This window comes from Pyrus communis, chromosome 7, assembly GCF_041283825.1.
Source record: "Pyrus communis isolate YQ-2024b chromosome 7, ASM4128382v1, whole genome shotgun sequence".
In the NCBI taxonomy this organism is placed as follows: domain Eukaryota; kingdom Viridiplantae; phylum Streptophyta; class Magnoliopsida; order Rosales; family Rosaceae; genus Pyrus; species Pyrus communis.
Genome location: NC_142571.1, coordinates 18550170 through 18577351, shown reverse-complemented (window position 1 = coordinate 18577351; position 27182 = coordinate 18550170). Strand labels below are relative to the sequence as shown.

Genomic DNA, 27182 nt, shown 5'->3' with positions numbered 1-27182 from the left:
GTCCCACCATTAAGTACGATGGCATGTGTGGAGAGCTGACCATAGAAAAGTGAAAACGTTTGTGGGCCCCACATTATGGCTTTAGTGCCGTATGTTTAACGAAACATCAGTGCTCCGATGGGCGCAACCCCGCGCACTGCTACACGTGTTCGCTTGCCAGTGGATGGTAGGACGAAAGGACGGAAGGAATAATATTATTACCGCTTACTATGATGACATGCCCCCTTATGTTCTGACACGTTGCTACGTTTACGGTGCACACGCATGTAGGGAATCTCTAGTCTGTAATAATTTATACAGCCATCTTATTTGTACGGTCCTACGGAGGCTTCAGACCAGTTCGGACAGTAACCGGTTAAAAAAGTCCATATGCTCTCTCACGCCCTTTTGAATTCTTAGTGTCCAGTTTTTCTTGGTGATCACGATCCCATTTTTATATTTCACACACTTCGACCATCGAACGGAAAGAAGATCTGATACGGAGAGGAAAACATAGAGAAGTTTTGAGGTCTCAAGTACAACTATGACCAAAGGAACATACGGAGAACTAGTCCCTGTTCACATAAACTCCTTCAAAATTCGTAACCCATTCCTTCGTTATTAATTTTAGCCTGTTAATGGGCTTAGCAGCAACCTGATTAATAGCACAATATTCCAAATATTTGATCAATAAAGATATTAACAAAGATCGTCTTCAATAAAAATGTCAAATTATAATAGTCAAATTATAATTGATGACTAATGTGGCAATATGAAGTCTTATGTCAAATTTTGTGATTCTCCAACTGAATTGTACAATATTGTTTTCTTATTAATGTAGAGCTTTGAATGGTTGTATTTATTTTAAAAATTGTTGCTTTTTTTTTATTGGTTGAAAGTGGAATAAAGAATCCACCATTAAACTAATCAAAATAAATTTGATGTTAATTTGAATCGAATAAAAATAAAATTGATAAATCAAATACACAATTGACATATATTAATAATCATTTTGTACGGTATTACTATTGTTAATTTGATACACATTGATAATTATCAATTAAAAAGTTAAATTCATAATTTGATAACATAAGATCGTTGCTTGATGTATATTGATAATTATCAATTAAAAAGTTAAATTCACAATTTGATATCTTAAGATCTTTGCTGAGAACAGTACCAAAGCCATACAGGTGAGTGTAAATTATGTTTTAATCATTCAAGTATTGCTGCGCAGCTAATTTATTTTTGTTTGGTCAAACCATGAACATTATGTTTCAAATTACCATATCTTGATAATAATCGCTTTTAAAGTTAGGAAAATAACTTGGTGATTTGTGAATTGTGATATGCGTGCGAACTCTTTTGAAGTTCCGTGATGAGTATTATAAGAAAATGGTACAGTAAAGTTTTCTCTAAACGTAAGATGGGTGCAATTCAGAATATTAATCACCCATTAAGATATTTTGACAAAGAAAACTTGGGAATATATCAAGCTTTTAAATAGGTGTTAGTCAGGTGGTAAGTTGGAACCTAGCGTTTAGGTGACTAGACGGGTGCCTAGGCGCACTAGGCAGATTTAAGTAAATTTATTATATATTGTATAAATAAGTGTCTACTTATACTTAAAAAAACACATAATTATATCAACATACATAAATTGCAAAATAAAATGATATGTAAATTATAAAGTATTAGGACGTGTTTTTTTTGGTAAAATAAGGAGGAAAAACACCCAAAGACAAATTGACTCAAACCATCAGAACAAACATATCTTGTTTTACAAATACCAAGTACATCATCCATAGGAGCAGAAGCAATCCTAGCAGGAGGATCATGGAAAACAAGGCTGCCCAAATCAGTATTGAAACTCCACATCGCCATCTGATTAGCAACTCTATTTGACTCCCTAAAAATTTTGTTCAACTGACATCTGGCCAAACCATCCATCATTGTCCAACAACTGGTCACAATTGTATGAAGAGGATGGAAGTTATCCGATGAATTCTGCTTAAGCAAAGTAACAGCAGACAGAGAGTCCATCTCAGTAATGAGAGTAGTAACACCTTTTGCAATCACAAGCTGCAATCCAAAATATAGACCCCATATAAAGTATTAGGACATGTTGAAAACATGGGAAACAAACATATAATGAGTGTTCATCCAAGTATTCAACAAGTCTTTTACATTTTATTGACAAACTAGAATGCAAAAAAAAGAAAGTTATTGATTTTTTGTTTAAGTGAAAGTCGCAACCTAGTCGGGTGCCTAGAAGGATTTATGTAGGTTGGGTGGGTGCTTAGACGGGCTAGGCAGGTGCTTAAGTAGGTTGAGGCGCACTTTTTTAATTTTCAAATGTTGTGGAACTAATCGAGGCGGTGACCAGCCGCCTGGTGCCTAGGCAGAATTTTTATTTTTTAACTAACAATATTATCTAAACTAAGGAGGTGGGGGAGTGCGCTAAGTCTCATATTGGGTTAACAATAATAATGTGGTTCAAATTCACTTTTGGTGAGAATCAAACCTAAGACCCCTCCCTTACAGGTGAAGAGGAATACCACTAGGTAGCCCTAAAAAGATTTTTTTTTTTTTTTATAGCACTAAACGAAAATTTTTAGAACAGTAAGATATATATAAATTTTTGCTTAAAATAGATAATGAAATTTATGACATTGATTACTCACCAAAACTCTTTGGCTTAGCTAAAGGGGTCGCTAACCCAAATAAAAAAGATGAAATCAAATCCCAGTCAAAGCACAAAACCCAGAAAGAAAAATTACTTTTCAACTTTCTTTCGTCTAATTTCCACGGTAAACCGCTACAGACTACAGTTACCCAGTCCACAGACGGCGCGTGCAGCGCACGCCTTCAGAGTGCCGGTAAGCAAGCCCACATTCAACACCGCCAATGCACGAAAGCGAACCTGTTCAACGGTTACCCACCTACACGGCCAAACCCCAAAAACGACAACGTGGAAACACAAAACGCAGACACCATCCGCGATATTTCTCCCCCTCTCTTTTTGCCATTCATTCCCCCACAATTTTCCATCATCATCTTCTTCGTCTTCTTCTTCCTCTTCATGTTCCTCTGCAGCTCTGAAACCCTAAACCCCCTTCTGGATTTTTGGTGGTAGAATTAAAATTAAGTTCTAATAAATACTATTTGTTACTGTTTGGTTGCTGTGAATAAATATGGATTTACACAGAGGTGTGTGGGTGGTGGTGGGAGTGCTGGTGGTTAGTCTGAGTCTGAGCTCAGCTGGGGACATTGTCCACCACGATAATATTGCTCCCAAGAGGCCTGGATGCGACAACAACTTCGTTCTGGTAATTTCACTGACTTTTTTGAGTTTAATTTTTTATTTTTTTAGTTTAATTTTTATTTTCTGTTGGTTGCTGAGAAAACTGGGGAGGGAAAAGATGGGATTTTTGTTTGGGAAGGATGCATTGGGGACCAAGAAGCTCAATCTTGCTGTTTGGTTGCTGAGAAAATGGAGCAGGATTAGGGGATAGGAAATTTCTTGTGAATTTCCAAAGTGAGAGTTTAGTTTTGATTTCAGCGGCGTGGGGATCGAGTAGTTGCTAGTGGAGATATTGATTAGGTAAGTAATGAGAGAGAAAGAAAAAACTAGAATGTCTGTTTCTAAGTATCAAGATTTTGTGATGCTTTCGGGACCAAGAATTTCGAGCTTGCTGTTTGATTGCTGAGAAAATAGAGCCAGATTAGTGAATACAAAATTAAAATGTGAATATCCAACTATTTTGGAGTTGGAAATGATAATTTAGTTTCGATTTCAATGCCACGGTCATCCGGTAGTTTAAGCAATCAAAGCTGTCGCAGACAAATTTCATCCTTTTCTGCTCAGAATTTTATATGTCTGTTTGATGTTATTTTTACTTTGATGCATTTTTATCTCTCGTTTTCTGTGTCCTTAACAAAGGAGAGATGTCGAGGAGGGACGAGTGACGATAGACTGCAAATAGAATTAGAATTAGATTTTTCTTAGAATTGTTAGTGTTTACAATTAAAGTCAGTTAAGCTGTCTTCCTCGTGTCTTCATGACATTTCTCAGTCTCTTCCCTTTCCCATCTCCCTTTTTCATCTCTCCGGCTATCCTTAATTTGGAAAAGAAAACACAACATAACAGAAACGTTACCAGATGGGTGGTTAGATTTTAGGCAATACCTCTGAGGCTCTGACTTAATAAATTTTAACATATCTTTTCAAGTTTTCATTTGATTCTTTATCTGGTTTCTAAGAAAATAATCATCTAGGTTCCTTGAAAATTATAATTTTTACTCAGCCAATTGTTGGAAATTTTTTACCAGACTCAGCCAATCATAAAATAGAGATTTTGATTAAGAATTTGTGAAACGAACCTACAAATGCTCCGGTTAGAAAATGCAATTATGAAACAGAGGCTCAAGGCAAAAGGGGTAGAGGAAGACTTGGATAGAGACTGTAAGAAAGTCACATGGAGTACTTGGAGCTAACGAAGACTTGGGGGAAAACCGAGTGCAGTGGTCTTCTAGGATTCATACAACCAACCCCACTTAGTGGGATAAAGGCTTTGTTGTTCTAAAATGAAAACGAATTTCGATGCAGTTATTAATATTTTATTTCAAATGCTTCCTGGACATGTCTTTACCTTATTGGACATATCTTGGCCAACCATAAACAGTTACGTGTAAGAACTAAGCTTCTATTTCTTTGGCTGCCACAAGTTTAGTGGAAAATTCAATTCAGCTAAGGATCCAAGATAGTCCAAGATAGTATATTGGGATAGTTGAATTTGTTTTATTTTTTGTTACCCTAGCTCTGTTACAGTTAGTCAAATGTAGCCTAAGCTTGTAAGGGAGGCATTGCACTTTGTTTTCTTCACTTATGTATATTGTGACTACAGCCTTGCCATTACGTTTAAATTCTGTTTTGGTCTATAGGTAAAGGTCCCAACTTGGATCAACGGCGTAGACGACGCTGAGTATGTTGGTGTTGGTGCTCGATTTGGACCTACCTTGGAATCGAAGGAAAAACGTGCCACCAACACTAGAGTGGTTCTTGCAGACCCCCCTGATTGTTGTAGCCTACCCAAGAATAAGGTAATACTCGATCAAAATTTTCAGTTTTCTTAACTTACACAAGAGTTTCAGAGCCATGAAAGTTAAGCATCTTCCTAATTAAAGGTGTAAGATATGCTAATTCATTTTATGGGTTCATATTGGGGGTTGTGTGGATTTTTTGTAGCTCGCTAAAGAGGTCATTTTGGTGCACCGAGGAAATTGCAGTTTCACAACCAAGGCAAATATGGCTGAAGCTGCTAATGCTTCAGCCATCCTCATTATAAACAACCGCACAGGTAATTTTCTTTTCTTGATATAAAAACCTTTTAATCCTAGAGTAAACCTTTTAATCCTAGGTAAGAATTTCCAATACAACCGTATGAGTTATGAGGGGAAAAATTATATCAAGTGCAGTAAAATAAGATCTTACCATTATAGAAAAAAACGGTGGTAAAAATTGATTGTAAAGTTAAGTTTCTGTTGCATAAAGTACTGTTGTCTGACCTACAGAACTTTTCAAGATGGTTTGTGAAAATGATGAACCTGATGTCGAGATAGGCATACCAGCTGTCATGCTCCCCCAAGATGTTGGTGCAATCTTCGAAACTGATTTAAAGAACGGCTCCATGGGTATGGTTTTCTCTCTGCTATTATACACGTAACTCCCCACTTAGTGGGAAAAGGCTTTGTTGTTGTTGTTGTATTATACACGTAACTGTTTATAGTTGGCCAAGCCTTATCTTGTTTAAAAAAAATAGTTATCTTGTTTTTTTTATATCGTTATCAGCTATTTATTCTGAGTGAGTTTTATTTTGTCTCTGTCATTGCCTTTGAAATCTCTCTCTTCAGTTTCTGTGCAGCTGTACTCTCCTTTGCGTCCACTGGTTGATATTGCAGAAGTTTTTTTGTGGCTTATGGCTGTTGGTACCATCTTGTTTGCTTCTTATTGGTCTGTGTGGAGTGCAAGAGAAGCAGCTATTGAGCATGAGAAGCTATTGAAGGTTATATTGATTCCAGAGCAGCTATGTAATTTTTAGCAGTTATTTTACATGGTGCTTGAACTCTTTCAGGGTAATTCACTAAGTCCTTGATCAAATCATATATGGTTTGGTCCTCTTTGTGCAGGATGCTTCTGATGATTCTTTACCTATCGAAGTTGATCGTTCCAATGCTTTAGTGGAGATTAGCACCACAGCAGCAATCCTCTTTGTTGTGATTGCTTCATGCTTCTTGTTTATGTTTTACAAACTCATGTCATTCTGGTTTGTGGAGATTCTGGTGGTTTTGTTTTGCATTGGCGGGATAGAGGTACACACTCTTTTTTATAATACAGACTTTGTCACTATGATTACAACTTTTATTTAGGTGTAGATGAATTGTTTTAGTTATTATGCACACCTCCTCTGAGGTTAATGCTGAACCTTGCAGTCCCTTCTGTTTGCAGGGCCTGCAGACTTGCTTGGTGACTTTGCTATCATGGTATACTACTTTTGTTCTTTTGTTGAAGGTTTTTGTTCCTTACAGCTACAGGGCTGTCTTTGCCCTCCGACCCTTATTTACTCCAGAATGTGATCTAATGATTTGTTAAAAGCATAATTTTGACTTTTGAGCTGTTCCTTATGTGTGTAGATGATTTTTTTTTGGTAGTATGAAGCTGACAGTTAACCAATATAGTTTCAGACGGTTTAAACGTGCTGGAGAATCATATGTTAGGCTGCCAATCTTTGGAGCTGTTTCATATCTGACGCTAGCTGTTGCTCCCTTCTGCATAGCATTTGCTGTTTTGTGGGCAGTGTATCGCCGCATTTCATTTGCTTGGATTGGTCAAGATATCCTTGTAAGAAATTAATTCTCTTTTCTTGGTTTTAGTGTTGATGTGGTATTGTGGTTATATATTTCCATTGGAACATCCAAACATTGTCAAGGGCAATTTTGCTTCTGTTGTTTTGTTTTTGGAGTAAGCAAGTCAAGCTGGTGATACTTTGATTAAAAAAGTATCTGACAAGGTCTAAAATCATACTTAAAAAAGTTTAAAATGGTTGGGGTATCATAATTTTGTTGTATATTCTTATGGTAAACACATGGAGGTTTTACGGAAGCAAAAGTATGTTAAGGGTTCTCAAAACTGGACAGCTATATTTTGTCTGCTTTGACTGAGTGGAACTATCCTGTCCTGATGTTGCGGGCATCGCTGTATTTTATTTTGTAAGGCCTTTCAAGTCCATAACCCGTAAGTAGGCAAGTGGAGCTGGTGACCCATAAGGATTGATGGATTCTGTGAATGTTTCCTAAATTAATAAGTTTGTTGCAGTTTGTCTGTGCTACATATGTGGGCAGATATTTGGAATTCTTACTTCTGTACATGGCTTGTTCATGTTTTTGTTTTCCATCTTTCCTTTTTAATTATTCTTACTTAGTCTGCTCTTAGCTAGCAATTTCAGATTTATCTTCTTATGCAAAAAATTTTAGTATTTAGAATTGTCTAAATGTGATATGTGCTGATTTGGTTGGCTCCTTTTTCCTCCAAATATACTGCTTGTTGATTACTATTTAGTACCTGAAGAAAGAAATCCTATATTTGGACTGCCCATTTTGTCTTTACATAATCCTTTACATTAATAGGTGCAATTTATCTTTCACTTTCAAAGTGAGTTTGTAATCTCTAAAATGTTGGTAGACGCTAACATATGCTCATACAAAATCAGGGTATTGCACTGATAATCACAGTTCTTCAGCTTGTTCGCATACCGAATCTCAAGGTGATATTTCAAAACCTTGTTGGTTTTTTTTTTTTTTTTTTTTTTTTTTTTTTTTTTTTTCTGGTTCTTGTTGAGAATAATATGAATTTTTAGTTGTTCATCAGTTATTTGTTGCCTTTTTTGAGGATTTTATGTAAGAAATGCAAGGAGGTACTTAACTAACCTATATTGATTTTTTTTTTTCTGGGTTAAGTAAATACTCTTAAATCCTTATTGTATACTTATTTTGTTGAGAAAAGATTGCACCAGAATTTTTTTATTTATTCATCTGGCAATCATATCTAGCTTTTCTAGATTATTTTACAACTTTTCTCTCATTAATTAATCAGGTTGGAACAGTTCTTCTGAGTTGTGCGTTTTTATACGACATCTTCTGGGTATTTGTTTCTAAATGGTGGTTCCATGAGAGCGTAATGATAGTGGTGAGTAAATCATAAGAACTCTCTTCCTTCCTTTCTGCCACCCTAAATAAAGGTTGCTTTTTTGACTATGGAGACCTGCCCTGGAAGTGATAGAGATTTAAGTATTAATCTTTTCTCCTTTACAGGTGGCTCGTGGTGATAAAAGTGGAGAGGACGGTATACCAATGCTACTGAAAATCCCACGGATGTTTGATCCCTGGGGTGGCTACAGCATCATTGGATTTGGTGATATTATCTTACCAGGATTGGTTGTAGCCTTTTCACTAAGGTCTGAAAAGAGATTCCAAATATATCTTCAACATCCCTTTGAAGTCCCTAGAATTGAACCTTGAATGTCACTGTTTCAGATGCTGTGTTTTGATTCTGTTATGTCCTTTTTAAATTGCGTAAACGGAAAGTGAAAACATGCTGAGATTGATTAGGCATTTCAGTTCTCGCATTAATCACGAAGTCTGGATCAATTAATGATGAAAACCATGGGACTCATAATTAACAACATGAGAGCAGCATCTAAGATACTAGCAAATTTTCAGCTATTACTACAAATGAGGGTTTGTAATGTTGCACATTGTCTCAAAAGTTCATTAATCTGATTATTGGTTGGGTAACTTTGCAGGTATGATTGGTTAGCAAATAAGAAGCTCCGAGCTGGTTACTTTTTGTGGGCAATGACCGCTTATGGTTTAGGTATGAAATCTGCTAAAATTTGGGGCATTTTGTGTTCATTTTCTTTTTGCTAAACAAGAAATTCAGAAAATGCATCTGATTGAGATTGAGCTAGATTCAGAATTTTATCGGCATGGTGTTTTCTATTTGTATATGGAAAATAAAGGTCAATGCATTCAATGATGTTTAGCGTAACAGACAATTGCCTATTTATGAATGGCTGGTTGGCGATTTGCAATTGCAGGTCTCCTTATCACGTATGTGGCTTTAAACTTGATGGACGGCCATGGCCAACCAGCTTTGTTGTATATAGTTCCGTTCACACTTGGTAAGACGCAAGCTTGGCTAATCTGCACTAACATCTATATTGCTAGTGCTCACTGGAATGGAAATAGGTTTCGCGCTGAATATTTGTGGCGAAACAGAATCCATGAGCAGCCATTGACATGAGCTAGTTGCATTTCTGCAGGTACCTTTTTGACTTTGGGACACATGAGAGGGGATCTCAAAGTTCTGTGGACAAGAGGTGAACCGGAGAGGCCATGCCCGCACGTCCATCTGCAACCCTCCTCTCAATAAACGAAACTAGGAAACAAAGGAGTAGTGTGGCAGATTAGAGCAGTAGCAACTCAGAAAACCACTTTGCTTGTCATAGTTGTAGAGGATAGCAAATATTTACGAAGGTTGTAACTGATATAACATAGAGACATTTATAACATCCGGACTCATTGTTCTTGTAAGTGGGTGTCATCTTATAGCTTAGGAGACGACTGTCTGATACCAACTACTCCACGCAGATTCATTACCATAACTGTGACTCTGCGAAAAGCAATTTTAGGTGCTGGAAACTTTTTCATGCTTCAATACTTGTGCTAATTATGTTACAACGTTGTCGACCACATCGACCAACGGAGAAGGGGTGATGTGCCTTATATGTACATGCTCCCCTCCCTATAGCAGGAGGTCTTTTAGGAACTCACTGGCTTCGGATTCCATCGGAACTCCGAAGTTAAGCAAGTTTGGGCAAGAGCATTCCTAGGATGGGTGACCCACTACGAAGTTCTCATCTGAGTTCCCAGAAACAAATCCGTGAGGGAATGGTAAGCCCAAAGTGGACAATATCATGCTACTGCGGAGCCGGTTTGGGATGTGACAGAATGGTATCAGAGCCACTCTGCCGTTCGATGCGGATATGCCGGCGAGGACGCCGGGTTCCCCTTAAGTGGGGTTGATTGTAAGATCCCACATCGACCAACAGAGAGGGGATGATGTGTCTTATATGTACATGCTCCCTTCCCTATAGCAAGAGGCATTTTAGGAACTCACTGGCTTCGGATTCCATTGGAACTCCGAAGTTGAACGAGTTCGGGCGAGAGTATTCCCAGGTTGGGTGACCCACTGGGAAGTTCTCATGTGAGTTCCCAGAAACAAAACCATGAGCGGCTCCGCCGTAGCACGATATTGTCTGCTCTAGGCTTACCATTCCCTCACAGTTTTGTTTTTGGGAAGTTGCCTTTCGATGCGGATGTGCCGGCGAGATGCCGGGTTCCCCTTAAGTAGGGTGGATTGTAAGATCCCACATCAACCAATGGAGATGGGGTGATGTGCCTTAAATGTACATGCTTCCCTCCCTATAACACAAGACCTTTAGGGAACTCACTGACTTCAGGTTCAATCGGAACTCTGAAGTTAAGCAAGTTTTAAGTTTCTCTTATATTCCATTACTCGAGTGAACTTGAGTTGGAAATAATTGGAAGAACCAATCCCTTCATTCCTTTCGAAATCGGTAATTCTAGATCTCTCCAACAATAAGCTTTCATGGGGGTTTTTTTTTTCTTTTCCAAACAGTGTTAATAATTTAACCTTTCTTGATCTCTGAAGCAACAATTTTTATGAACAACTTCTAGATTGTTGGACACATTTTGCAAATCCAGTCATTCTAGATTTGAGTGACATGCTCTTTTTGGAAAAATTCCTACCATAGCGGGCTCTTTATTTTCAATTCAAACACTGAAGCTAAACAAGATTGGATTTGTGGGACAATTGCCTTCATCCTTGAAGAATTGTAGAAATCTAACTGTATTTGATGTTGGAGAAAATAACTTATCAGGAATGATACTTGAATGGTTAGGGGTTGGACTTCCAAATTTGGCTATCCTTATCCTTTGTTCTAATTACTTTTATGGAAGCATTCCCTTGCAGTTATGTGATCTAAAACACATTCAAATTATGGATATCACTGTAGACATCGAAATTTGGGTGAAATAAATGTTCACCAACACATTAAAATTTCAACATGTCAGGGCATACATGGCATGCACCATGTGTTTCACAAATCGTACACATGGATGTGACTCATCAAAATTGGACGAGTCATCAAAAAGGACACGTGTCAACACTTGGTGAAAAATGAATTATTTGATTTTAATTTAATTAAATCAAATGTTAATTAATGGAGTCAAATCATGAATCGGCCTGTAAATCGAGTCCTAGTTCTTTCGTCAATTAATCAAGCCCACAATCAAGGCCAAATCTTTATGTAGTCAAGGCTTGGAGAGTCTATAAATAGGAGGATCCAAGAAAAGAAAGAGGTCCAGAAAATCATTCACGCTCAGACGCTGAAGCTTTGAAACTCTGAAGCTCTCAAGCACTCAAACCCCCTAAACACTTAAACACTCAAGAAGACTCGGAAAACCCTTCGCATTCTTCGTCAAACCCATGAAGAACCACCAAACACCCCTACAAGTGCCGGTTCCTTCATTGTCATGAGCCAAAACCTTGTGACATCCGTTCATCCAAGATCAAGTCATTGTGACCCTTGGATTAACAACACTACAGCTTACATTTCAGAGATTGAATCAGATGATCAAGTTGTAAAGAGATTGTAACCCTAAATTACATTAATACAAATATTCTTTGTACACATGTTCTCTTGTCATTTGTTGCAGGATTTTCGTGTTTACAAATTTGGCATGCTTAGCGGGACAATCTCTGCCTCTTATCTTTTTCTCCATTCAAAATTCACACACCGTTGAAACCAATGGCTTGAAAAAAGGAACAAGCTGCTCTCGTAACCAAAGGAATGAGCGTTAGCACTTTTGTTACAAGTGAAAAATCTATTGGCATCACGACACGAAGCAAGGCAAAGACGGTGACCATGCTTCAAGCCACTTCCAAGTTAGTGCTGCTAAGGGAGCAAGAGAAGTGTCAAAGGTGCAAGCCTGTCATCAGCCTAGTTTCTCTCAGGGAACCAAAGCTTGCTTCTGCAACACGTAGGAGGACTTCTCGAATTGATGAGCGGCCTTCTTCAGCTTCAAAGAATTCAGACGCAAACTCAAGCACGGGGTTATACCACGAATTGCTAACTAGCAACCATTGCTTGGATACTTCTTCATCATGTTGTGACTCATCTCTAATCCAAGCGACGACCTCAATGAAGCTTCAAGTTGCACCCGTGCATGCAGAAAAGAACATGACATATTTGGCAACGAAGCGCGACTTGGTTGGCATCGTCTCACGAGGCAAGATGAATGCAACACGATACACCACTCCGATGATGTTTCCACCAAAATCACATGAAGGTCATCGTGAGAATTAACCAGCCATCAACTTCATCAACCGAAGCAAGTCAAAGGCTATTGTTGCCATGGTGCATCCATTTAAATCACGTGAAGTACATCAAAAGCACAAGCCGATCATCTCTACTACTTAACAAGGGGCAAAGAAGCTCGTCTCTTGAAGTAGTGAAATGTGCTCGCCAAAATCCAAGAATCCAGCTGAGCGGTCACCATTACATGTCTTCAATGTAAGCTTAAAAGCGCGCTCATACCTAGGCTTCATGTAGGTGATGATGGTGGGAGTTATTTATGCTGATGAACAAATGGCTTAAATAGCTCAAGCAATCGAGATGCTGACAAAGATTGTTGAGGAGAAAGACATGCAAATAGCGTTGCTTATAAGCAAGCTAGAAGAAAGGCATGGTGAGGAGTCAAGCAAATATACACCTCATCTAGAGCAAGAGGTGTGTCAAGAATTCACCTTTGACTGGAAGAAGCAGTTAAAGCTTGATTCCATTTCAGTGGCGTCTTTGTCAATCCAACAACTCCAAGACATGATTGCCAACACTATCAAAGCACAATATGAAGGTGCTTCCCAAAATTCACTTATGTACTTCAAGCAGTACACGAAGAAACTTGATACTCTTCGAATGCTAACTAGGTACCAACCTCCCAAATTCTGCAGTTCGATAGAAAAGACAACCCTAAACAACACATCGAGACATGCAATGGCGGTTACCTTGTGAAGCAATTTGTTCGCTCATTTTGAGGCACCGCATTCAACTGGTACACAGACCTGGAACTAAAGTTAATTGACAGTTAAGAACAAATGGAGAAAGAATTTCTCAACCACTTCTTCAACACACGTCACACCATCAGCATGATGGAGCTCGCTAACAGAAAGCAACAAAGGGATAAGCGAGTGGTTGACTACATCAGCCATTGCATGAATTAAGCTTTGATTGCAAGGATCATCTCTCGAAGTTGTCTTTTGTAGAGATGTGCATACAAGGAATGCATTGGGGTTTGTAGTACATCCTTTAAGGGATCAAACCTCGTACCTTTGAAGTAGCCACTTGAGCTTATGACATGGAGTTAAGCATCGAAAGCCATGATCAAAGGAATGATACAATTGGTCACAAGATGTCATTTTCAAAGAAACCCATCACGGAGTCTATGGAGATAAGTGTTGGTCCATTCGAGCCATCGATATAAGACAAGAAGGGTGTGAAGAAGGCTGAGTCAAGTCAAGTCCAAGAAAGGCCACGACACACACTTAAAAGAGTAGAAGAGGAAAAAAAAATCATTTTCCCGACTTAGACGTCGTTCCTATGTTGGAAGATTTGCTCCAAAAGAAGTTGATCGAGTTTCTAGAGTGCAAACGGCCTGGAGAGATGAATCGCACTGACAACCCAAGATACTATTCATCAGTCATCTAGTGGAAAAGTGCTTCGTGTTGAAAGATCTTATCATGAAGCTGGCCCAAGAAAGAATCATCGAGCTAGATCTAAACGATGTGGTGGAGTCAAACATTACCACCGTCACTTTTGGCTCTTTTAACTCAATATCATCACCTCGATTGCTGGGGGCATGCTCTAAAACCGTGTAAGTCAAGCCAAATAAAGTTGAAGGATGGATCAAGGTCACTCTAAAGAAGCGACACAAAAGACATACGCCTCATCTGCAAGTTGATCAATCAAAGAGGAGGCAAAGAAGCTCTCATCAACCTCCAAAGCAACGTAAAAATGTTGAAGATGATGAAATTTCGACACGGTGCGCGATTTCTTCCCCGAAGCCATGGATACGGCAACAACTTTTGAAGCCATGGATACGACTGTGAAGAGTTTGTTAAGGTTATGCCCAATATAATAAAAAAAATCCTCACAAGTCAAACCCTAATCAAATCCTCCAAATTAGGAAAAGAAGATCAAAAGGCGGCGTGATTTCTTGTTCAAAATCAGGAACAAAGAGCGTGAATCTTTCCGTCTAAAATCAAGAATAAAGAAGGAAGATCCGTGCAGTCCGCGTGGAGGCAAATATGGTAATAAAAAGTAAAGAAGAAAATTGAGTGACAATGGAGTGTGTAAAGCAAGAAAAGAAAGAAATAAAATAAGAGACGATACATAATTTCCAAAAAGGAAGAAGATATGAAAAAAAAAAGAAGGGGAAAATGGTGATGGTGCCCCGTGTGTGTACATATGTATGTATGCCCGATGGCACAAAGAAGCATGGTGAGCCTAATGCTCCAATTAGGTCTTTCAAATTGAGCCCAATTCTTTTTCTATAAATAATAGGCACTTATTCATGAGCGGGAGAGCAAAAGGAAGCAAGTCGAAACTTGAACATCCAGAACTCTCTCAAGCATCCAAACAATCATGCTCTTCATCAAACTCGTGGAGAATTAACAAGCACAACAAATACGTGCTGGTTCATCCCCAACAAAGCTGAAAACCACACACCACGTGAAACTCTTCCTGGTCCAATTTCATTCAAGATTAAGCCTCGACAACCCTTGAAGAAATGACAAGTCTGATTCAAGATCAAGTGTCAACCACCCTTGGATCAAATTTGACTCTAAAGAAATGTAGCAAAGCCAAACCTTTGGAGGAAACCAGAAATCTCTCTGGCCAAAGCAAACAATCGTGTTCTCTATCAAGCTCATGGAGAATCAATAAGCGCAACAAATACGTGTCGATTCATCCCCAACAAAGCCGAATATCATCAACCACGTGACACTACTCGTGGTCCCAATTGTTCAAGAACAAGCTTCAACGACCTTTGAAAAAATCACAAGTTTGATTCAAGATCAAGTGTCAACCACCCTTGGATGAAATTCGACTCCAAAGAAATGTAGCAAAGCCAAACTTTTGGAGGAAACCAAAAAGCTCTATGGCCAAAGCATACACTTGTGTTCTTCATCAACAATCAACAAGCACAACAAATATGTGTCGATTTATCCCCAACAAAGCCGAAGATCACCAGCCACGTCACACTACTTGTGGTCTCGATTGTTCAAGAACAAGCTTCAACGGAAGAAATCACAAATCCTCTTCAAGATTAAGTGTGCACCACCCTTGAATCAAATTCGACTTCAGAAAGCTCTCTGGCCAAAACAAACACTTGTTCTTCATCAAGCTCATGGAGAATCAACAAGCACAACAAACATGTGTTGATTCATCCACTACCAAAGATGAGGATCACCAGCCACGTGAAACTCCTCGTGGTCCTGTTTCATTTAAGACCAAGCCTTGACGATCCTTGAAAAAATTTCCATCCAAAATCAAGACCAAGCCTCTATGGCCTTTGAAGAACCTTCTAGCTCAATTCCATATCAAGCCTCGATTGCCCTTGAATTGACATCTATGTTGAAGGACTTCAAAGCATAGTGGTCAAATACATTCACTATGCGAGGGACTTCAAAACAAATATTCTACATGTGATAAGCACATGCATACGATGCACCTTGAAGTGAAGGCATTTGTAGATATCAAAATTTCGGTGAAATAAATGTTCACCAACACATTAAAATTTCGACATGCTAGGGCATACGTGGCATGCACCATGTGTCTCACAAATCTTACACATGGATATGACTCATCAAAATCAGACGAGTCATCAAGAAGGACACTTGTCAACACTTGGCATGAAATGAATTACTTGATTTTAATTTAATTAAATCAAATGTTAATTGATGGAGTCAAATCATGAACTAGCCCACAAATCGAGTCCTGGTTCTTTCGTTAATTAATCAAGGCCACAATCATGGTTCTTTTGTCAATTAATCAAACCCACAATCAAGGCCAAATCTATATGTAGTCAAGGCTTGAAGAGTCTATAAATATAAGGCTCCAAGACAAAGAAAGAGGTCCAAAAAATCATTCACGCCCAGACGCTGAAGCTTTGAAACTCTGAAGCTCTAAAGCACTCAAACCCCCCAAACACTTAAACACTCAAGAAGACTTAGAAAACCCTATGCGTTCTTTGTCAAACCCATGAAGAACTGCCAAGCACCCTTACATGTGCTGGTTCCTCCATTTCCAAAAGCCAAAACCTTGCGGCATTCGTTCATCCAAGATCAAGTCATTGTGACCCTTGGATCAACAACACTACACCTTACATTTCGGAGATTGAATCAGAGGATCAAGTTCTAAAGAGATTGTAACCCTAAATTACACTAATACAAATATTCTTTGTACACGTGCTCTCTTGTCACTTGTCGCAGGATTTTCGTGTTTACACTTTCGATAAACAATAACTTCGAAAGTATACCCAAATGCTTCAACAATTTAACTAATTTGGCTGAAACATGAAATTTAAGTCTAATCGTCTGTCATGCGTATGACGTTAATGTGGGAGCGGTGTCTGTCTACAACACTAATTATGATGAAGAAACATCCTTGATATGGAAAGGCATAATGTCCAAATACATAAGTACTCTGGGGCTTGTAAAGAGTATTCATCTATCCAACAATCGGTTAACTGGGGAGATTCCTAATGAAATCACAGATCTTGTTGGTTTGGTTTCTTTAAACCTATCAAGAAACAATTTGACAGGTCAAATCACTCCAAAGATCGGGAAGTTGGCTTCTTCACAATTCCTTAAATTTTCAAGAAACCAAATTTATGGAAGAATTCCAACAAGTCTTCTTCAAATTTATGACCTTGGTGTCTTGGACTTGTCAAACAACAACCTGTCTGGAAAAAAATCCAATGGGATCTTAGCTCCAAACTTATGAGCCCTCTGATTTTGATGGGATTCCTTTGTTGTGTGGAATTCCACTTTAACAGTTGTGCTCTCCTGAGGAAGCAAATCCAGAGGAACAACCAGTGTTCAGGGATCAAGTTGAAGAGAATGATGGGTTTATAACACTGGGATTTTATATGAGTTTAGCTCTTGGATTTGTTGTTGGGTTTTGGGGAGTTTGTGGGAGTTTGATATTCGTCAGGTCATGGAGATACACATACTACAAATTCTTGAACTGTGTAATGATTGGCTTTATGTGAAGGTGGCGTTGATCACGCAATGAAGAATGGTTGATGTGTAAACTGTAAGTAGTGTAATGATATGGCATCATTACCATCATGATTATTATCAATTTGGTCTATCTCATTGTCTTTAAATTTGTGACTAATACATGCTGTGTTTTTTTTCAATCTTTTTAGCTCATGCATCTACCGATCGGAAGCCATGCTCTCTTTCGGCTGGAGAAAAAGGAGATGGAAGAGTGCAATTAGAAGTTATGATTTAGTGAAAAGTAATGTGCTTCATTTAGGGGCATGACGTTATTTAGATTATCTTTGATGAGTTAGGTCCTTTTTATCCCCTTTTACTAAGTGTATCATTTTATACTGATTCAGTAAATTTCCTTGAGAAACATGCAAGAACTTATCAATCAAGTTACAGAGACTTTGATTTAGTGAAAAGTAATGTGCTTCATTTAGGGGCATGACGTTATTTAGATTATCTTTGATGAGTTAGGTCCTTTTTATCCCCTTTTACTAAGTGTATCATTTTATACTGATTCAGTAAATTTCCTTGAGAAACATGCAAGAACTTATCAATCAAGTTACAGAGACTTTGGTACATTAACATTGAGAACATTGCAGAACTGGCCTTTCCACATCTTCGTTAAAAACCAACTCTTGACAAGATTAGATTCGGCTAGTGACTGTCTAGTTGTTCGTTATGTATAGCTGCTTTGTTAACAAAAGCACAAAGAATTTATATTTTATGATCTTTCAACTTTGGCTCATGAAAAGAAAGGCAAAATTATTAATTTTTTTTATATATTTATTCCCCTAGAATACAAACAGTTGCTCAAAATCCAACTCTAGCTAATTACCCCAACTAACGAAGTTGATTAAATTATGAAGAAAAAAAAGAAGATATGTTTGGGTCCTAATAAAAGAGAATAGTGCAACTCATGGAAGCCTGTTAGCATCTGGTCAAAATTGTTCCAGCCTTGGGCCGATAGAGGTTTGTTTGAGCCGTTTCCACTCTGGATATGCTCCTGTATGCACAAGAGAAAATAATGAGTGATACGCAACGTGAAGTAGAATTAGTAAGTGCTCTAAATTTATTGTTTGTGGCTGGTTTGGATCCTTCCGTGACGAACATACGATTCAGGAGCGGATAAAACAGATATGCACTCGGGAGTTCCAAAATGAAAGAAATTGAAATATAGATCAAAGATTTAGCATTGGTATGATACTATTGCTTGTGGAATAAATCTTGTCTGAGTGAGGGAATATCAGTAATCAAATAGCTAATGCACGGCTAACTTGAGTGAAAAGGGAAGAGGGTGATATCAATATCAAATCCTCTCGGTAAGAAAATAAAATGACAGAAACAAAACTGCTAATTATGAATAAGCAGAAATATGAAAAAAGAAAATTAATGCATAATATACTTCGGCCGATGAAACAATGAGTAGTTCGGCAAACCACAAGTAGAAGATATGGAAACAGGTTCTCACTTTCATTCTTAACTACTTATATGAATATCGTATCGTAAAGAGGAATGTTAAAAAACACAAACGTCATATGGGGTTGCCTACATAAGTTCCACAGAAACGGCGGGATTAGCACTGGCCCTCCACCCTTGGTCATAAGGAACATGTCATGTCATTAGGTTCAAAAGCTATTTGAAATGAGGAACATGTAAAGCGCATACATATACACAAATAAAGCGTTTGTAACCTTAGACTTACCAAAAGAAATTAACGAAAATATCTTAGCACAGATTTACTCATGTGACAAGAGTATTATGTATAGGAAAAAAAAAAAAAAAAAACAACGATACAAGCTTTGAAAAGGGAACAAAAGAATAAGAAGATAGAAAACATACAAGCATATATTTGGAAAGAATCATTTCCATTAATGAAAAATGGTACATGCTCCTTTCCTGACCTAAAGATAGGATCTCTTGCATCCTTTCAGGCCAGTCTGAATTTATCCTCTGAGCAAAATCTTTGACCTCCCATAACAAAGATTAAAGAAAATATGTAACAGCAGCAAGAACAAGGTTTATCTCTATCAATTGTGTATTTACATGTAGAACCATGGTGGTAGATTTAACTTGAAATTTCCAGATGATACATCATTTTAAGAAAACAAAATAATACTGACTAAAGAGAACAAAGACATGCAAAACCGGAAGAGTGGGCGGCCGGAACCATATTTCACAACAGATATTTAATGGTCTTGATCAAACGATAGCTCTTTTTCTTTATAAGCATAAAAAAGATGGCTTAAACTGGCCAAAAACTATTACCCTCAGAAAATAAAAACCAAGGTCTTTTCTGAACCAACACAAACATCCAGAAAAGTGCCAAGCATTGTCCCAAAGTCTACCCATTTCTTTCACAGACGACACTTTTGGGCAACTTTTTTCATCTTTTTACCCAAGTGAAGAGTGGATTTGAACTTTGGACAGTTTCAAACGAAAGTAGATAAATACCACTATACTTATAGCTATTTGGTTTGTAAGCAAACTCTGCAACATTGAAAAACATATGACAATTGGAATTGTTTGGCAGGTATCAATTAAATTTCATCTTCTCATTGCACATCTTCAATTTTAGAACTGTGTTCATAAAAAATGCAAGGAAGTTGCACCATAATGAGATCCAGCATTCTGTTTCCTTGAGCTTTCCATAACTAAAGTCACCATCGACAAAGTTATTACCACTCAGGTCAAGCCAGTACTTTTTCTTCCACATATTGCCCGTGTAAACATAATTGTGAGTATCAATGACTTGTCAATCAATCACTTGATTCTTGAGTAACTTATTATTAGGTGACCATTATCCAAGTGATTTTATGGCCCAATATAGTTAGAACAATAGTCTTAACCTTTGATCAACCTATTACATGATCCCTATTTAGTAAAGACTTATTACGGTGGGATATAACATATAATTGTGATTATGGTATTTCTCATTTAATAACAGGCTTAATTGAGAGATATCCTAGCAGCTATACAAGGATTGTCCCTGCTCTTACAATAATCATTATATTATGTGCTAAACCCCATTCATAGCATGAACATATAATTTGGAGAGAGTAGAAGACATTGTTATGCATACGCAGATTCCATTGTCATCCAGAAGAGTCATGTCTTATGTATTCTACATATCAGTTCAATATAATTAGTTCATCCTTATTTTATATGGATTCAATTCATTATATTCGTGATCCTAATGTCTTGTTGTTGTGATTCCAAAATATTTCTTACAGCTTTATGTGATTTTTTTTTTTCATCCACTAAAATTTGAAAACATAAGAGTATATTGTAAATCATGTCCTATTTCATTCCTAGAATTGAACCTTGAATGCCACTGTTTCAGATAATATGTTTCGATTCTATTATGTCCTTTTTTTAAATTGCGTTAACGGAAAGTGAAAACATGCTAAGATTGATTAGGCATTTCAGTTCTCGTGTTAATCACGAAGTCTAGATCATTAACGATGAAAACCATGGGACTCATGATTAACAACATAAGAGTAGCAACAACTGAGTACTAGCAAATTTCCAGCAATTCCTACAAATGAGGGTTTGAGGGCGAGAGTTGACGCAACGCAAATATTGGTCCTTCGTAAGCAAAAGGTCATGGGTTCGAGTTGTGGAAAAGTCTCTTTGTAAATACGAAAGACGTTTCCCTCCGACCCTTGCAAAGCGGAGAGCCTTGTTAGCTTGGGGTCGTCCTTTACTAAAAATGAGGGTTCGTTATGTTGCACATTGTCTCAAAAGTTCATTAATGTGATTATTGTGTGGGTGACTTCGCAGGAACAATTGGTTAGCAAATAAGAATCTCTGAGATGGTTACTTTGTGTGGGCAATGACCACTTAAGGTTTAGGTATAGAAATGTGCTAAAATTTGGGGCACTTTGCACTTGTTTTCTTTTTACTAAACAAGACATTCAGAAAATGCATCCGATTGAGATTGAGCTAGATTCAAAATTTTATCGGAATGGTGTTTTCTGTTTGCTTGTGGAAAATAAAGGTCAGTGGATTCAATGATGTTTAGCATAACTGACAATTGCCTACTTATGAATGGTTGCTTGGCGATTTGCAATTCCAGGTCTTTTTATCACATATGTGGCTTTGAACTCGATGGATGGCCATGGCCAACCTGTTGAATTATAAGTTGTGAGCTGATAGTATTAGTCAATAAGTTTTGATTTTAAATGGTGTATTCACTTGTGTCAAAGAATGACAAGTGTAAGAATCTCATATGTAAGGCCATGAGTGTCATGTGTCATTTGATCCTAGTTATTAGCTAGATATGTAGCTGAAATCAAGTTCTAGTGTCAGAATGATCTAGCAAGTTGGTTTCTAACGGTAATATTCCCTCTACACAACTTGTGTGAGAGAGAGAATGGTGTAAGCAATCATTGAAAAGAGAAGTGCTCCTCTATTGGCCTCAGAGCTAGGTTGCAATTAGAATTGCGCGTGAATTATGAATTAAATCATCACCAACGTTGGGTTTTCTGAGCTATATCTAGGCTCACTCAAGGTCAAGTGAAGTTCACCGGAGTCTGTTTGTGATCTAAGAACTACGTGTTTTGGGGTACACTTAAGCTCGCGATGGCTGGATCTGGGAGTGCTGAAGTTCGAACTCCGATCTTCTTCAATGAGAACTATGAGTTCTGGAGAATTAAAATGATCACCATTTTCAAGTCACATGGGCTATGGAATCTGGTAGAGAAAGGTATTACGACTCCTGATTCAAAGAAGAAGAAGATGAAGACTGAGGAAGGCACATACATTGATGATGAAAATGATGAGAAAATGGTTGCAATCTTCATGAAAGATGCAAAAGCTCTCGGCATCATTCAAAGTGCAGTTTTCGATCAGATCTTTCCTGGGATTGCAAACGCATACTTGGTAAAAATGGCATGGGATTTGTTATATGGAGAATACCATGGTGGTGATCAGGTAAGGTCTGTGAAACTTCAAAATCTTAGAGAGAATTTGAATACACTAGAATGCGTGATGATGAATCCTTATCCCGATATCTTACTCATTTAAATGATCTGATTAGTTAAATGAAGATATTTGGTGAGATTTGATGAGTATATTATATATTATATATTTTATCCTATTATTAGTATACTTTGGTTAATATTTTAGAAGAATTTTGATACTTTGAATTGTATTTCTAATATAGGACTTTTGACTTCTTCTGAAGCAAAACATGGCAAAATGGATGAATTTTGGAGTAATTCTAATTGGAGGACGTTCAGGAGTCACTTGGCTTAATCGTATCAAAATATCAGATTTTTCTACCAAGCGATGATTTTCTGGCAATAAAATAAAGGAGCAATGCGCAGTGCTGGAATAGTGACGTTTTGGGTTTAACTTGCGTTTTTGGAGACCAAGATGACCTCGGATGGGTTCGTGACCTTCTGGAGATGTGTTCAGAACGTTCTTATCTTTAAAAAAAGCTATCTTGGGCCGGATTTAGAGGAGATTTGAGGCTAAAACGTGGCTGAACAGTTTTGTGCAACTTTTCCTAGTTTGATTAGGACTTTATTTTCTATTTTATTTTATTATTATTTAGTTTCTTCGTGGGAATAAAATACTTGATTGTTAGGGTTTGTGCGCTGGTTTTAGAGAGATATTAAAAGGCTTTGGCCAGTTCTAGGTTTGGGGGGATGCTTTCTTTTATGCTACTTTGGAGAGACAGAGAACTTGGCTAGGGTTTTTGGAGATTTTCTACTTTAAGGTGTTTTCATTCCTTTTATTCTTAATAATATTTTCTATGATTTCAATTATGAATATTCGTAACTAATTCCTTTTGCTAGGGCGAAACCTTGAGCTTTAGCATGAATATGTAATTTTTATTCAATTGTTTATGATTGTTTGCATGTGCACTTTGAATTATTGATCACCGTGATTAAAACTATCTAATTGTCTTAATGCCTGATCACCATTAGGATCTTTAGAAAAGTAATTTGATGCAATTTTGGTCGGAAGGTTCCCTGAAATTGATGTTGGCTTCTAGTGATTAATAATTGTAATTTCACTTAATATGAACACCACATCTTAAGGGTTGCATGGTTTTTCAAAGGGTTTTCATAAAACATAATGAGTCTTTCATGTTCAGATTTGATCCGAACGTCTGGACGGGTTGCATGTTAGATATACGTTCTATGTTAGAGGTTCCAAGTAGAATATAAATTAGGAAAACCTAACCTTCAAAGTGGCATGTGTAGATCATAAGTAATTGGTAAAAATACATAAGATTGCTAGGTGATGGTGGAACCCTAGTGCTTTCTTAATTTGATTTTTTTTTCAGAACAGTTTTCTTTCCCTTTCATCTTTAATATTGTAGATTAGTTTATTTTTATTAATTAAATTCGTTTGAATTTAAGTAGATTATAAAACCAATCATCTCAATTTTCTGCTTTATAATAATTAATTGGAATTTGGCTAGTTTCAAATTATTTAATAATCCTTGTGGAGAACGACCTTGCGAGAACCGTTTATACTACAACAACCTTGTCATTCTTGCAAGTAATATAGGAGTTTTTAACCCGTTTGCGTTTGTGGTAAAATCTCTATCAAGAAATTGGCGCCGCTGCCGGGGATTATTTAAAATAATTCATTCTAATCAGATTTACAGTTAGTTATTGCTGTCTATAAACACAAAAAAATAAAAAATAAAAAATTTAAATTTCATTTTATTTTATTTTATAGATTACAGCAGTACTGCAGATTACAACAATCTGTGCATGGTCAGAACTAGATCAGCAGCACAAAAATTGATTCCATTTGATCCAGAACCTGAGCAATCTTTAAGGAGGAGACGAAGGGAACAAACTTTGTAGTGGATTCCTTTTTTGCAGGGGACTTTTCTGCAGTCTTTATTTTCTGAGGATCTGCACAATGAAAAAAATATGGCTTTTGTTATTCCAGAGGCTGGTTAACCTTTAGGGGATTCATTAACGGTTCATGCCACTAACATACCAAGTTACATTACTTATCCACAAGTGGAGGAAGGGTTTACATTCGAAATAAAGCAACACATGTTGAATATTCTACCTACATTTCATGGGTTCTCAACTCATGATCCTAACATGCACATTGCAGAATTTTTAATAGGATGCAAGAATATTTTGGTGAGAGGATTTTCATCTGAATCTATTAAGCTCCGTTTATTTCCATACACTTTGAAAGATCAAGCAAGGAGATGGCTCCTCGCACTTCCATCTGGAAGCATTAGCACTTGGAGCCAACTCAGTGAAAAATTCTTAAGCAAGTATTATCCAGCTTCAAAGACTCTTGACATGAAAACTCAGATTCTATCTTTTGCCCAAAAACCAAATGAAGAGTTTCATGAGGCGTGGGAACGGTTCAAAGAGTTGATTAGAAAATGTCCGCATTCTGGTATTAACATTACTGATCAAATGCATATATTTTTCAGAGGATTAAATATGACAACAAAAACTCTTGTTAACGCTTCATGCGAAGGTTCGTGCAAGGATAAAAATGCACAAGAAGCTTGTTTGTTATTTGAAAAAATGGCAACAGATACACAACAATGGGCAATTGAGTAGCCACAATTTAGGTCAGTTTTTGAGATGTCTAATGGTTCTCCACATGTGTCGGCACAAATTGAAAAAATGGAGAAAAACCTTGAAAGATTTGATGCAAAATTTGACATGTTATTACAAAGAATTCCAGGTTCACAGGTTGCTGTACAACAGCCTTTACAAGCTGCCTGCAGTATTTGTAGCATGACAACCCATGATTTTTTTAGCTGTCCACATAAAGCTGCTTATCCGGAGTTTGTAGCGGAACAGGTTAAGGCATTTAACAATTTTCAACGTCCCCGAAATAACCCATATTCAAATTTCTATAACCCGGGTTGGAGAGATCATCCTAATTTAAAGTGGGATAGAGATCAGCATGTAAAGCCACAATTTCAACAACAGGTACAGCAACCTGCTGCACCTAAGGCTACTTGGGAGATTGCAATTGAAAAGTTAGCAAATACTACCAGTCAAGAAATCCAAAATCTACATGCATCAATGAAAAATATGGAAAAACAAATTGAGCAGATTGCATTGCAAGTTTCAGAAAGAGCATCAGGTACTTTTCCCAGCCAAACAGTACCTAATCCAAGAGGACGAGAAGAATGCAACATTATACGGACTTTACGGTCTGGCAAAAGTTAGGACAACAGACATGAAAACTACGCTTAAAATTTGCAGGCAGCCACAAGACAGATCCGAAAATACTGCAGAAGATACCACAAAAACTGCAGAACGTGTTTATGTGCCTCCAATGCCTTATCCTGAAAGGTTGAAGCCTAAAGCTAAAAATCAACAGTTGACAGATTTTATGAAGACTTTGGCTAAAGTTTAGATTAATCTACCATTAATTGATACAATAAAAAACATTTCATCTTATGCCAAGTTTTTTAAGGACGTTTGTACAAAGAAAAAGAAGCTCGTGGATTTTGAAAAAGTGATTCTAACAGAACAGTGCAGTGCGGTCTTATTGCATAAATTGCCTCCAAAGAAGAAAGATCCAGGGAGTTTTACTATCTCTTGCACCATTGGAAATTGTGATTTTAGTAGTGCTTTAATTGACTTAGGTGCTAGTGTAAACTTAATGCCTTATTCTGTTTTTAAACGTTTAGGTGAAAGAGAGCTGAAGCCAACCTCCAACATTATTTAATTGGCTGACCGTTCAATTACCTATCCTAGAGGAGTCATTGAAGATGTTATTGTTAAGGTTGACAATCTATATTTACCAGCTGATTTTATGGTGTTGGACATGGATGAGGATTTGATAACACCCATCATTTTGGGTCGTCCTTTCCTGGCAACAGCTCGGATTCTTATTAATGTTGAAGCTGGAACTTTAACATTTCGGGTTGAAGATCAAACAGTTGTTTTTAGGTTGTTTGAAGCTACCACACATCCAGGTGATAAGCAAGAATGCATGCGTGTTGATGCATTAGATGGTTTGCCTCGTGCCAAATTTATGACCAGATCATCAACTGACAATCGGCCTATAAAGACTCTAAATGTGATTCGTGAGTGTGATAGTAAAGCACATCAACACAAAGTTCAGTTACTTGAAGTGCAAAAATCAAAAACAGATCCGAGCAACCAGATGGACCAAGATTCTTTCAAATGAGATATTAGTTCAGAAGGAGCTAATTAGTCTCACTAAGGTGTATGATCCTATATACTTAGTGATAGAAAATACAAAGAGTCTGGAATCTATTGAATTACAAGAAGTTGTAGCTATATTGAAGAGTCAAGAGCAGAGGTTTGATTTGCATTCCATTGATGCAACTAAAAGAGCATTTGCTTTTCTCACTGTTAATCCAAAAGGAAAAATCGAGGTAGTGCTCAGTTTAGCACATTCAAGCCATAGAGAAATTGGAATTAAAAGGGTAAGAAGTGGGACTCAAATCCCAAGTTTCAGCAAAAGTCATTCACTAATGCTGCACAGAATGGTACTCATTCTCTAACCTGGGTCAAGAGAGTGCAAAACCTTAGTGCAAAGTGTGTTCGAAGTTCCATTATGGTGAATGTAGATCTAAAGGAAAATCCAAATGTCACAATCGTTGGACATTGGGCCAAAGAATGCACTGTAGGAAAAGCTGTTCAGAAAGCAAAATGTGCAAACCAAATGGAAGTGACAGGAAACTTGTTTTATGCAAATTATGTTGTTGCTGAAACAAAGTTTAATGGAGAGTAGTATAAAAATAA

At 37.4% G+C, this 27182-nt stretch overlaps 1 protein-coding gene and 3 pseudogenes across 1 annotated transcript; 3 read left to right on the top strand and 1 right to left on the bottom strand.

Annotated features, from left to right (window-relative positions):
- Positions 1-2877: 2877 nt before the first annotated feature.
- On the top strand, positions 2878-9753 carry LOC137734617 (signal peptide peptidase-like 4). The gene is made up of 14 exons (XM_068473860.2): positions 2878-3308; positions 4923-5081; positions 5227-5338; positions 5553-5672; positions 5892-6043; positions 6168-6350; positions 6487-6521; positions 6717-6879; positions 7748-7801; positions 8131-8223; positions 8349-8491; positions 8840-8910; positions 9134-9217; positions 9359-9753. The coding sequence occupies exons 1-14, from the start codon at positions 3174-3176 to the stop codon at positions 9466-9468; spliced, it is 1614 nt and encodes a 537-aa protein (XP_068329961.2). The 5' UTR covers positions 2878-3173; the 3' UTR covers positions 9469-9753.
- Positions 9754-12796: 3043 nt separating this feature from the next.
- On the top strand, positions 12797-17473 carry LOC137734325 (receptor-like protein EIX2; annotated as a pseudogene).
- A 6877-nt stretch (positions 17474-24350) lies between these two features.
- Positions 24351-26136, top strand: LOC148695815 (uncharacterized; annotated as a pseudogene).
- Positions 24745-24844, bottom strand: LOC137735819 (small nucleolar RNA R71; annotated as a pseudogene).
- Positions 26137-27182: the final 1046 nt, after the last annotated feature.